General features: G+C 42.4%; 1 protein-coding gene across 5 annotated transcripts in view; it reads right to left on the bottom strand.

Annotated features, from left to right (window-relative positions):
• The window catches only part of ZFYVE1 (zinc finger FYVE-type containing 1), a 74,323-nt gene that overhangs the window by 39,305 nt on the left and 20,982 nt on the right, over positions 1 to 14,036 (bottom strand). Inside the window, exons 1-2 of one of the 5 annotated variants that reach the window (XM_067731202.1) lie at positions 9,647 to 9,864; positions 7,364 to 8,294 (exon numbers count right to left, since the gene is read on the bottom strand). The exons of 1 other annotated variant lie outside the window; for it this stretch is intronic. In XM_067731202.1, coding sequence (XP_067587303.1) covers positions 7,364 to 7,876 — 513 coding nt within the window. In that variant the 5' untranslated portion in view covers positions 7,877 to 8,294; positions 9,647 to 9,864. Of the gene's footprint in view, positions 1 to 7,363; positions 8,295 to 9,359; positions 9,519 to 9,646; positions 9,865 to 14,036 lie in introns of those variants that run through there. 3 more of the 5 variants (XM_067731207.1, XM_067731220.1, XM_067731215.1) reach the window with 3 other exon arrangements.

Raw genomic sequence — 14,036 nt, 5'->3', positions numbered from 1 at the left:
AAATCAATCACTTCAAGGAACTGACAGACCAGAAACAATCAGAATCACACAAACTGGAGGTAACTTGAAATAGTTAAAGATAGGTTCCCTGAAAAGCTGACTCACAGTGGTTTTGATGGCTTGTATGCGTCAAATTTTAAACAGCCCTGGACTAAACAAAACAGCCTCCCAGGTTAAATGCCAGGAGCCTGTTACAACCGAATGAGCCCAAGGCTGAGAGAGCTCAGAAGATGCTGAGCAGAAACCAGAGGCATATAATAGGGGCTCTTTCATCTTCCTGTTTGTCTGAGTCATCCTCAACCCTGGTTTCCCAGTAATACATACAATGCCCTCCCCTTACTACTATTACTAAACAAAAGGGGCTTTTACTTGAGTTTCTATGAGTAAAAGGTGGGGGAGGTGGAGGGAGCCTTTGCTGTTCTACCAATTACTGCTTATTATTTTGACAGACAGCTCCTAAGCAGATCTATAGGATTTTTTTTTTTTGGTTACATTTTTTAATATGGCACCTAATAAGTGACCGTAAATATATTTGTGCTCTGACTAGAATTTGCCAAAGGGCTAACCAGCCACAGCACCAAAATTAGTCCTCACATTATAAAAGTTTGACCATTCAAAGAGAAAAATGGGGAAGTTCCACAATTTAGAAGATTATGATCCCCAGGCTCCTGACCCATTGACCAGTTAAGTCCTGAGGGGTTTCTGCCAACCTGTTTGAAACAGAGATCCTGGAAAGAGCAAGCCCCAGAAAGGTGCCCTAGACCAGGAAACGGAAGACAAGGCCAAGGGGTCACCAGCAGGGGAGTCTAAGACAGAAGGAGCATAGAAATGGGGCAGACCAGCACAGGCAGTTTGTGGTCAAGGATTCTCACACAGTACAAAAACATCCTCTGCTCTTTTCCATTCCTGAATCCCACTAGAACAATGTCTCTTTTAGCCAATTAAAAAAAAAAAAAAAAAAAAGCCAAGTCCCAGTATTTTGAGCCACACTATTCTGGGACTGTAAACAAGCAAAGCAGCCAAACAACGTGATGGGTCTTCTTAAAGGAACGGTCTCAGTGAGATGAGGTCCACCACTGACTCACTGAAGGAAGGACTTGAAGACTCACCTTGGCCTTCCCTTTCAGACAGGGCCCAAGGCTGTCTATTTCTGAGTCCAGGAGGGCCTGCCCCAGGGGACACTTTCTTAGCTTCTCATTGACCACTCCTGGGTCACTGGGCTTCCCTATCACCTGCATGTTCAGCAGGAGGGATTTAACTTCAGGAGTCTTTTGGCATGAAAAGCTCCTGCTACCATCAGGGGTCAGTCAGCATGAAGATGAAACAGGGGCAATTGCTTGCCAGTGTGCTGCTCTATTCTCTTGGAAAGAGGGAAGTTATAGGAGGTTTGTAGAAAAGAGACAGTGGAGAATAAAGTGGTTGTGAAAGAAAAACTTGTATGGGGTTTAAATATTTATATATATATTAAACTTATATATAGACATATAATTTTATTATATATATATGATTTTTTTCACCTTTTCTCTGTGACTAGAAATATTCTGGTAAGACAAGATGTCCGAATCCCTCACAAGACTCAACCGATAGGAAAATACTACCCACTACGTCCACTAAGAACTCTAATCGTTAGAACTTTATTCTTCTAACCTTTCAGTTGCTTGCTAAGGGTGTCCTCTCTCACTTCAAGAGATTATAGATGACTTGTCAGTGTGGATCATTTACTTACTGCGGCTCTAAATAAAGGGTCCATGAGTCATTTGGTTTTCCAAGTACAGTTCCACTAAGGTCTAGAAAAATCAATGAATACAACACAGAAAGTCTAAGTATTTCACTAGAAAGGTTACAAAATATGCCAAAAGAGAATACTGATTTCAGTTAAATTACTTCTGAGGAACTAACAGAACCAAAAGAGGGAGGAAAAAGTAGTGTATCGGTTAAATGTTTTCCACTTCACTGGAATCCAGATCTCCTATCACATCGAACCTTCATCTCTTAGATGAGTTTTCTCAATCTCAGCACTCTTGACATTTTGTACAAAATAATTCTTCATGTGGGGGTTGCCCTAGGCCTTTTAAGATATTTAGCAGCATCCTGGCCTCTATCCACTAGCCGGTAGCACATAATCCCCATCCCCCAGCTGTGACAACCAGAGATGTCTCCAAACATTGCCCAATGCCCCCTGCGAGGGCAAAATCTCTCCTGGTTGAGAACTACCCTGTTAGGCAATACCAAATGAGATTATTTTAACTCTCTTTATTGTGTGAATTGAGTCCTTAAAGTTTTATCAATTTAAGTCAATAAAACCTGGGGTATTAAGCAGGTGTCATTTGCACAAACCAAATGCCTAGGAGTCACCACTGAGTTCTCTCATTCCCTCACCCCTCCACCCAATATATTAGCATTCTCATTTTACATCCAAACTTTGTCCCAAATTGATCAATGTCTTTCCATGTCACTGATCGCACCAAACTGAAGCCACCTCTCCCCTCAGCATCTTCAATAGCCTCCTAAGTGGTTTCCCTGCTTGCCCTCTTGCCCTCCCACAGTCACTACAATCTAGTCTTCACACCAGCTCCTGTGACCTTCTAGCATAAAGCAGTCTGGTGCTTCCCATTACACTTAAAATCCACACTTATTTCCCTGGCCTACAAGGCCCCACAGGATCTGGCACCCCCCTACCTCTGCACCTCTATCCTCACCACTCTCTCCAGCTCACTCCAGCCACATAGGCATTCTTTCTCTACTCACACATGCCATCCCACCTGCTTTCTGTTCTCATTCCCCTCTGTCTGGAGGTCTATTTCCCCAGGTAGTATTAACCACCAGGTCTTTGCTTAAAAGTCACCTTTACAATGAAACCTCCCCTAACTGTCCGGCAAAAGTGGCTTTCCAGTCACTCTTCCTTGATTATACATCTGAACCACCTTTTTATGTGTTTGACATGTGTGAACTCTGCTTTCCTGGAGCCGAGAAAATGCCTGGCACCAGAACATATACCCAGTAAATGTGACGAATGAATGAATGTCTTTGGCTAGTAGGCCAGATGTGTCCATTTAAAAGCCACCAATGAGTTCCTGCTTCTGAGACCAAAAGTCAATCTCTCCTCAAATCTGCCATTCTAGTATACACTCAAATGGCAACAAGGTAATGATAAAATTGTCACCACCTAAAGGAAGTTTTTTGTCCTTTTAGGTTTTCCAAAAGAAACTAAATAATACTCAAATCACAAACAACAAATCTTAGGAGACTCTAGGCCAGAGAATTTGAGGGAACCACACATAAGAGTAACAGCCTACAAGCTACTAAAATAATCCCTATGTACTAAACTGAAAATGATCAAAACCCACAAATGCCTAGAAACATGAAAAGAAAGACAAAGTTGGGGCCTAAATCATGGAATCTTCACTGCTACGAGGAAGGAGTTCTTCAATGGTAACGTCTTGCATTTATATAGAGATATGTTTCATTTGATTCTCACAGCAGCCATGAGGAACTGGTGAGTTGATGCTATTGACCAGAATGAAGTTTGACTAGAAAGTTTAAATGACCTGGTGAGAGAGAACAGGAGTATCATAGAGCAAGGATCTTAGATCACAAATCCTCTGCCACTAATCGTAACTTGATCTTGGCAAGTCACTTCATCTCTCTGTGCTTCAGTGTCCTCATCTAGAAAATACAATGCTATATACGAAATGCTTGTATCCCCCTGAAATGCATATGCTGAAATCTAACCCCCAAGGTGATGGCATTAGGAGGTAAGGCCTGTGAGAGGTGATTACGTCATGAGGGTAGAACCCTTATGAATAGGATTAGTGCCCTTATAAAAGAGACCCCAGAGAGCTTCTTTCTGCAATGTGAGGACACGGCGAGAAGACAGCTGTCATGAACCAAGCCCTCATCAGATACTCAATCTGTCAATGCCATGATTTTGAACTTACCAGCCTCTAGAGCTGTGAGAAATAGACGTCTGTTGTTTCTAAGCTACCTCATCTATGCTATTCTCTCATAGCAGCCCAACTGACTAAGACATACAACTTACTTCATAGGGTGTGGTAGGCTGAAATTGCCCCCCACCCCACCCCACCCCCAAAGATGTACACATCCTAATGCCCAGAACCTGTGAATACGTCACTTCATGGGGCAAAAAGGCTCTGCAGATGTGACTGAATTAAGGACCTTGAGGTGGGGAGATTACGCTGGATTATCCAAGTGGATCCAATGTAACCACAAAGACCCTTGTGAGAGGGAGGCAGAAGGGCCACAGAGAGGCAAGTGACAACAGAAGAAAAAAGACAGAAAGGGACTGGAAGATGTTAACACTACTAGCTTTGAAGCTGGATGATGGGGCCACAAGCCAAAGTACGCAGGAGGCCTCTTGAAGCTAGAAAGATAAGCAAACACATTCTTCCCTAGAGCTTCCAGAAGGAACACAGCCCTACCAGGTCCATTTTAGGTCTTCTGACCTCCAACCAATGAGAGAATAAACTTGTGTTGCTTTAAGCCACTAAATTTGTGGTAATTTGTTACAGCAACAGTAAGAAACTAATACACAGAGTTCTCAATGAGCTCAAATGTTAAGGACTCAATGAGCTCAAATGCTAAGAAAAGTGCCAAGCACCACAGTAAGAGCTCTTTAAATTTTAACTATCATGAGCCAAGACCAGAACCCAGGGGAGACTCAGAGAAGTACTGCAGAAGCTAAGAAAATAAGGTTCAGGAATTTGGTAATATCAATCAAAATTTAAAATGTACATATCATTTGACAAAAAGATTCCATTTCTAAATAGATTTATAGGATATTCAACACATCCTTGGTTGTAATAACTCAAATATCCCTTAATAGGCTAAAATTGGAGAAAAACCATTCAACAGAGTACTAGGCAGCCTTTAAATAATGAGGTAGACCTCAATGTGCTGATAAGGAAAGTTCTACAAGATGTATCCTTCAGTGAAAAACAGCCAAGGACAGAACAGCAAGTACATCGGATTCCATTTTTGCTGAAAAATTAAAAGGTTACATACATATATTCGTAAGTATACGTGAAAAAACTCTAGAAGTGCATGTAGTTAACTGTTAATAGTGATTGTTCTAACGAAGGAGACTAAGGGTATGAAGGAGGAGGGAAACTTGTCATTGTATGCCCTTTCAAATGATTTTAGTTTTGTTTTTTTTTTACTAAGTATTTGTGTGATATTCATTTCTAAAAAACTGAGGTTGAGATGTGACATCACCCATCAAGTATTTATGCGCTGACAGCATGCCCACCATTGTACGTGATCCAGGGCACAAGACGTGGTCCTGCTCTCCAGGAGTCTACAATTTAGCTGAATTCACCATCTAGATTTATATCAGAAAATCATCTCTCTAATTGTTTTAGACATTCACATTAGAAAAGTGAGCTAGATATTTTCTCCAAGTATTCTTCCACCATGACCCTATGAGAACAAGTCACCACCTAAAATTCTTGTCCCATCCATTAGTCCCAACCAGTGCTTTTTACAATTAATAAACTGTTATTTCCAGGGAAGTGGTCAATGTTTATGAAGGGAGAAATCTTTACAAAACAACCTAATTATATACACATTACACACTACAAGAAAAAAAGATGGATTTGTCTGCTTCAGTACACTTCCTTATATTTTCTTAATTCTCTGCTAAGAAATATGTACCAGTGCTACAAAAAGAAAAAAGAAAATACATCCTCCTCCCCTCAAAAAATACTCTTTTTGGTGCTGACACAATATCCGCTGGTTCATCGCAAATCTTCCTCTCATTTTACAAAAGTGACAACAATTCGAAGTATGACTTTCCAAAGGCTGACATTAAAGAGAACTGGTGGCAAAACCAACAGGAATCATCCAAATCCAAGTGTTCCATTTGTAAAACATTTAGTGCACACTGTCACCCAATTAGAGCAGAATCCATCGAGGAGACATTATTGCTAGCAAGGGAGGCAGAATGGGATCTGGCTCACTCTTCCATAACTCTATTAGTTCCTCTCAACCAAGCAAGAAAGCCTGTGTTAGCAAAGTATTTAGCTGACAGCGCTTCCCTGGTGGCGCAGTGGTTGAGTCCGCCTGCCGATGCAGGGAACACGGGTTCGGGCCCCGGTCCGGGAAGATCCCACATGCCGCGGAGCAGCTGGGCCCGTGAGCCATGGTTAGCTGACAACATACGTACACAGAAATCATGACGTAATTCATTTCCATAACCTTATCTAAGGTGGAAAAAGACAGATGAAAAATACTCACTGGGTAATTATAAAGTTTTCAAGCGGTAACTTACAAAGGTACTCCTCCAATCTGGAGACTTGAGGAGTCATCACAGCTAAAAGTACTGAATGTACTACAAAACACTCCCTGATACTGACAAACACAACAAAGTGGTTCTGTACTCCACGTGCCAGGCCCTGTGATAAGGGCCTTTCCGTTTCTATTCCTAATTTCTTTGAATCCTCTCAACTACTGCTGCCGTGTAGAAGTGAAATTGAGGCATGGAGTTTAAGTAACTTGCCCTTGGTTATACAGCCAGTGAGTGACGCCAGGATGTGAAATGAAGCAGTCTTCATTTGAAAGTACAGACATGATAATTGTACCACCTTCACTGGAAAGTATAAACATTCTACTACCCCTTTCCCAATCGCCCCTGTCACACACTTCCATCTCCCCAACTTGCTCCTATCAGACGCCACCCTCTCCCCAGCTCAGAATCAAATCAAATATTCTCCAGTCCTTCTGTAATCCCAGATGCCCTAACTGGCTTCCATTGATCAGAAGCCAATACATGAAAATAAGAGGTCATCTGGAGAGGATACTACCCTTACGAAAAGCCACTTTTCAAACACCTGTCTCTAAATGCAGTTAGCAGGGTGATGACTTACAGCTTTGCACTCCTATGGGACCCACCAGAAGTCAGTGTCTCTTTCCCTGCACACACACAGTCCCTCCTTATTCACATGTATTCACAACTTGCCAAAGTGCTCTCATTGAGAAAACAGTTCTAAATCAGTTCTTCCTGATAATAATCCTAAAAATAATAATGACAGCTACCACACACTGAGCGTTTATTAGGTAACAGGCTTTACAAACACTGTGTCATTTCATCCTCACTGCAACCCAATGAACTAGGCACTGTCCCCAGTTTATAAATGAGAAAACTAAGGCTCAGAGAGGTAAAGTAATTCAGCCCAAGGTCATGCAGCTGGTAAAAAACTAAATCTGACTCCATACAGATGTAAGCTTTCCGGGGTCTTGCCTCTTACTGATTAAAATGCAAGCTCCTCCTGGACCTCCCCTGAGAGCCAGCTGCCAACATCAGATCTTTACCGCCACCACATGAACCCTACTACCACTGAGCACTTACCTGAACTTCTTCATTCTCATCTACTAGGAGGAAACTCACAACCTTCTCAGTCATCTTCTTCCTCTTGGTGTCCTCATCCATCCCTTCTTCCTCCAACAACTCCTGGACCTTAGCCACATGGTACACCGTAACAGGGTGCCTCCTTCTGTTACCCCCAGAATGAGTCCTCTTCTGGCACTCCAGGCACAAGTTGATTTTACAGGTCTGGCACCTCACAACTGCCCTCTGCTTCACACCTGGAGAATGCCCACTGGGGCCCTTGCAGGGGTCACAGTAAGGGACGTGGCCAGCTTTGAGTCTGATCCGCTCATGGTTTCTCAGGCGCTCCTGCCGATGGAGCTCCTCCTCGCAGCGGAGACACTGCAGGCTACAGCACTCGTCACACTCGAAGACGGCTTCATCAGTCCCGCTGCAGGTGTAACTCTCCTGGCACAACAGCCCAGGGTTCAGGCCCTTCTCTGCTGGGGAAGTCTGCGCACTCATATTCAGACCGGGAAAGAAAGCACCTACCATATAACAGTACCTGGGCTTTCCCCAGAAGTGAAGACAAAGGCGTTGAGTCCGAAGACTGAGCACAGCCTCCACAGCGTTCTGAACACCCTTAAAAAAATGTTTTTAAAAAAACATTCGATGTCTTATTAGAATTCTTCACACATTTACAAATGTTCGGATATTTAATTTCCTGCTGCCAAGACTCCTGAGTCAGCAGCAACGTTGACTTGGTTTGATAGTTTCATCCTCCATAAAGTGCAGGCAAATATGTGGTTAAAATTAACTTGAGAGGGTCTGTTATGGCTATCTGAGAGAGATCTGATGGGTTCACTGAGGTGGGCGCATGCATGGGGCCTCAGACACAAGGTTTTGGTAATGAAAGAGAGTGGTCAGGAGCTTTTCAATATTATGCAGCTCAAGTCAGTATTTCAGAGTATACCTAGAATAGAGGCAGGAAAAGGATTTCACTCATCTAAAAACAAAAATGCACCTTATAAAAAAAAAATTGTGATTAAATAGGCCAGAACTCCCAAGAGAACTCTCACTCTCGCTTGTAAAAATCACACTGGCTCATTTTGATCCTAGAAATTTCTCCTCAAAATCATGGTTAAGCCCGCTCCTTCTGAAAACAACCATGACCTCTAGTCTCAAGGCATTTAAGAGACTGTGTTGCTTTATTTCCCAGCCTGAAATTCTCTGTTCCCTCAGTTATTAAATTAAGAATCAAAAGCACTAAGCAAATAGTTCTTGGAGGAACACCCTCTGCACCCCTACCTGCACCCCACAATTGGGAGAGGTGGAGAAAGACGCTTGTAAAAAGCTAAAGAAACAATAATAATAAACTTTAGCTCCATCGAAGTCCTGCACAGATCCAATTAACCTTGTGACTGGATTGCTTCAACTCTAGACAGATGCCTATTAACGACTCTAAACCTGGAAACAAGAGTCACCATTCCATGTTTAAAAACAATTAAAAACAATTATTGTACTTCCTTTTGTCTAACTGCAAAAAAAGGGAGCAACAGGAGACAGAATTCCTCCACTATGGCCCACTGCAAAGCCAGGCCTGAAGTGAGTTAAAACAAATAATTCTTCTCTTTGTCACTCAAAACCCAACTTTAAAATAACTAAATAAGAAAGAAAGAAAGAAAGATAGATAACTGGGGCAAGAAAGGGGCTTTTTGTCACAATCATATTCCTAACTCCCCTTCGCCTCGACACCCAAACTAACGCTCCAAGGAAATGTAAAGCCCTCCTTTCGGGTATTCACTCCTCCCATACAGTAATCAATCTATCCATCTTATTTTTAGATAAACAAGGAAGGCGAAAGGAGTGACTAGGAGACCTTATTTACACCCTAATCACAGAAGTGCCCAACCAGCTCCCACAACGTTAATAAAAATCAAAATTTGTCACAATTGAGAAAAAAATAAAACCAACCTTCAAAAAGATACCTCTCCGCCCACCAGACCCAAGCAAACAATCTGCCCACTCGGCCTCCCACCTCGACGCCTCTCTCCAGCCGGGGATTCCTCACCCTTCCTTCCTTCCGGACACCACCACCACAACCCGAGGGGCAGGAGCAAGGTCTAAGAACAAAGAAGGTCCCCCCAAATCCCCCCAACGCTGGCAGAGGCCAGAGCCGAATCCATTGTTTATACCACCCCACCCCCACCCCCGCCGCACCCGCCCCCCCTTCCTCCTGGGAAAGGAGGGAGCTCCAGGGCTAGCGCTCGTCCGGCGCAGGGCCGTGCCCTTCCCTCCCCGACCGCGGCGTCCCGGGAACCCCACCACGAAGCAGCTCTGCTGCGGCGAGGCGGCGTCGGGGGACCCCGGGGCGCCGGTGGAGACGGGGGCTGTTCCTCAGGGCACCGGTGGATCCAGCCTCCTCTCCATCTCCACCCCCCTCCTCCTTTGCTGCCTCCCGGGTTTCCTCCTCTCCTGTTGTCAGTTAGGATCAGCTGATCTGAGTGAACTTCTTCCTGCTCGGACTAACAGGAAGGCGTGAGCGGTGCAGCCCAGTGAGGGAGGAGCGGGAGAGGTGGAGCCTGACGCCGGCGGGGGCGGAGAAGGACGCGCATAGCCTCCTGGGAAATGTAGTTCTCCGGAGGCGCGTCCTTCCCCAACTTCCCGGAAGTGAAGCCCCCTGAATGACTACAACTCCCAGTACCGAAAACGCTGCTCTTGCGCAGAGGCGGTAGAGACTGCCCTTCGAGCATTATGGGACTTGGAGTTTTTGCGGTGACTGTGGTTTCCGCAGGTTTCAGCACCTTGTTTTGGGTAGTGGCCAGAGAAGGAGTGGCGCTAAATTAGAGAACTGATGTAATATGTACTATAGGCGAGGCAAATAATTCGATTTCAAGTTACCCTTAATGCATACCATTCCTTCAGGAATGTATAAAAACAGGCAGTCTCCTCTTACCCAAGTTCATCTTGCACTAACTAAGAAAAGACCAGAAAGAATTTATAAGAGAATATAAGTACTCTTGTGGGAGTTTTGTTTTCCCTTCAAGAGTGTTCTGCAAGCCAACCATTAATTTTTTTTCTCCATTAATTTATTTTTCTGACTTTTCCTTACATACCTGAAGAACTTCCAAATTTTCTTTTAGTTAGAGGGGGTACATTTATTCAAGTAAGCTTTCAGACTACAGTAAGGCTAATGGTTAACACCGTTATCTGGCTTTTCGTAAATGGTCTTATACTTGTTCAGTGCTTTCACTTTTTGTTTTTTTCGTTTGTTTCTTAGAACAGCACCGAAAGCAAGCCTGATGTAAAGAGCACTGGTTTGAGATGCTGAAGACTGGGTGCTTGTTCTAGAAAGCTCTTGGGTAAATCATGCAACTCTCCATGAAATAAAAGGATTATATCCTGTAAACTCTGAGGTCCCTGCCAGTTTTAATGTTCTATGATTCTATCTTGATAATTGTTAACCCAGGAGAGAAAACGAAGGTTAAGTGACTTGCCAAGGTCATAAAGCAAATTATTGACAAAGCTGGGACAAGAACCCATCTCCTGACCTAAAGTGAGCTAATTTTGTACGCTATGATTCAAGGGACATAGTTAGACCAATAGTAAAACTAAATCTACATAATAATGAATCAGCCATGTGTGAGGGTTATATTGCTGAAAATTATGTCTTCAAGACTGGGCAGATAGCCAACAGTGGGACTAACAGCACAATGGTGGAGAAATGCCACATCACAAACAAGGATACTAAGAGCTAAGCTATCTGAAGTACTTTACAATTTCGAAGTTTAAAGGGGAGAAGAGGAAAAGAGGGATTTTAGAAAGGAATTTAAGATAACAGGTCTTGAGCTAGGCTCTTGAGACTGGCCAGCATGGCATAAAATTTCCCTAGAAGGTTTCGTTCCTAACCTACCACTATAATTTTTTGTAGCCTTAATAGTTTGCTTCATACTCCTAATTATAAAATGAGGCTATTAATATATCCTGAGAACAAAATGGTATTTAACCCTTTTTAAAACCAACGTGCCCATTTTAAAGTACATTTTTTTAAGTTAAAATAAGAACCCCCTAAAACTGTGGAAAATGGTTGCCTCCAAGGAAGGTAACTAAGGTGAGGAAAAAGAAAGACTTTAAACACAGTTATACTCTTGAAATTTCTTACTATTTAAGTGCAATATGTCGATAATGGAAAATAAACTATTTTACTTTTATTTCTTGTAATAGATCATGGGAATTATCAGATCCCTTTCAGTTGTTGGATGGTTTTACTCAGTCTCATTCTTTGTGTGCTTAGTTATTTTTTACTATGAGCTGCATTTTCCTTGGAAAATTATTTGTGGGAATTTTGAAAGCTAAGATAAAGGTTCATTCCTCCTGAGAGAATTTAGTTTTGCTTCTGCCAGTAGAGATAACTTTAAACTAGCACTGTTTGGGATTTTTTTTTTTTTAAACCACCAAGAGATGTATATTTAGGCTACATATCCCTGAGAGGGCTGGCTTATGGGTCCAGTACCCCTCTACAGCTCCCCACAATCACCCCTTCCAAGACAACTTTCTTTCAATCTGTTAGGTGGGGGTGTGTTTACTTGCAATTCACCCTTACACTGAGGTCCCGGCTTTAGAATTCCCCATTCGACCAGGTCCTGGGCTTAGCCTTCTGTCCTACTTGCCCCCTAGGCCTAGAAAAAACAAGTTTAAGTTCTCTAGGTCCATCCATGTTGCTGCAGATGGCATTATTTCATTTTTTTTTACGGCTAATATTCCATTGTGTATATGCACCACATCTTCTCTAGCCATTCTTCTGTTGATGGACACTTAGGTTGTTTCCATGTCTTGGTGATTGTAAATAGTGCTGCAATGAATATTGGGGTGCATGTATCTTTTCAAAGTATAGTTTTCTCCGGATATATGCCCAGGAGTGGGATTGCAGGATCATATGGTAACTCTGTTTTCAGTTTTTTAAGGAAACTCCATACTATTCTCCATAGTGGCTATACCAATTTACGTTCCCACCAACAGTGTAGGAGGGTTCCTTTTTCTTCATACCCTCTCCAGTATTTAATATTTGTAGACTTTTTGATGATGGCCTTTCTAATGGGTTTGAGGTGATACCTCATTGTAGTTTTGATTTGCATTTCTCAAATAATTAGCAATGTTAAGCATTTTTTTCGTGTGCCTGTTGGCCATCTGTATGTCTTCTTCGGAGAAATGTCTATTTAGATCTTCTGCCCATTTTATTTTATTTCATTTTTTTTGCTGTATGCGGGCCTCTCACTGTTGCGGCGTCTCCCGTTGCGGAGCACAGGCTCCGGACGCGCAGGCTCCGGACGCGCAGGCTCAGCGGCCATGGCTCATGGGCCCAGCCGCTCGGCGGCATGTGGGATCTTCCCGGACCAGGGCACGAACCCGCGTCCCCTGCATCGGCAGGCAGACTCCCAACCACTGCGCCACCAGGGAAGCCCTCTGCCCATTTTTTGATGGGTTGTTTTTTTGATATTGAGCTGTATGAGCTGTTTGTATATTTTAGAAATTAATCTCTTGTCAGTCACATTGTTTGAAAATATTTTCTCCCGTTCTTTAGGTTGTCTTTTCATTTTGTTTATGCTTTCCTTTGCTGTGCAGAAGCTTTTAAGTTCAATTAGGTCCCATTTGTTTATTTTTAGTTTTATTTCCATTACTCTAGGAGACGGATCCAAAAAAATATTTCTGTGATTTATGTCAAAAAGTGTTCTGCCTATGTTTTCCTCTAGGAGTTTTATAGTACCCAGTCTTACATTTAGGTCTTTAATCCATTTTGTTTATTTTTGTATATGGTGTTAGAGAATGTTCTAATATCATACTTTTTTTTTTTTTCTTGCGGTACGCGGGTCTCTCACTGTTGTGGCCTCTCCCGTTGTGGAGCACAGGCTCCGGACGCGCAGGCTCAGCGGCCTTGGCTGACGGGCCCAGCCGCTCCGCGGCATGTGGGATCTTCCCGGACCGGGGCACGGACCCATGTCCCCGGCATCGGCAGGCGGACTCTCAACCACTGCGCCACCAGGGAAGCCCTAATATCATTCTTTTACATGTAGTTGTCTAGTATTCCCAGCACTACTTGTTGAAGAGACTGTCTTTTCTCCATTGTATATTCTTGCCTCCTTTGTCATAGATTAATTGACCATAAGTGCATGGGTTTATCTAGAGATTATCATATTAAGTGAAGTAAGCCAGACAGAGAAAGACAAATATTATATGGTATCATTTATATGTGGAATCTAAAAAAAGAAAAGAAAAGATACAAATGAACTTGTGTACAAGACAGAAATAGACCCACAGACATAGAAACAAACTTATGGTTACCAAAGAGGAAAGGAGAGGAGGGATAAATTATGAGGTTAGAATTAACACATACACACTACTGTACATAAAATAGATAACCAACAAGGACCTACTGCATAGCACAGGGAACTATACTCAATATTTTGTAATAACCAATCAGGGAAAAGAATCTGAAAAAGTATATATATATATATATATATATATATATATATATATATATATATATATAACTGAATCATTGTGCTGTATACCTGAAACTAACATGACATTGTAAACTCAACTGTACTTTAATACATAAATAAATAAAATAAAAATTATATATTTTCAAGGAGCCCTGAAAACAATAAAAGAATAAAACTGGATATGAAAAAAAAAAGCCATATAAGAGAAAGACAAA

The sequence above is a fragment of the Pseudorca crassidens genome, chromosome 1 (genome assembly GCF_039906515.1).
Source record: "Pseudorca crassidens isolate mPseCra1 chromosome 1, mPseCra1.hap1, whole genome shotgun sequence".
NCBI lineage: Eukaryota > Metazoa > Chordata > Mammalia > Artiodactyla > Delphinidae > Pseudorca > Pseudorca crassidens.
Note: the sequence above shows the minus strand (reverse complement) of the source record. Positions and strands in the feature narration are given on the sequence as shown.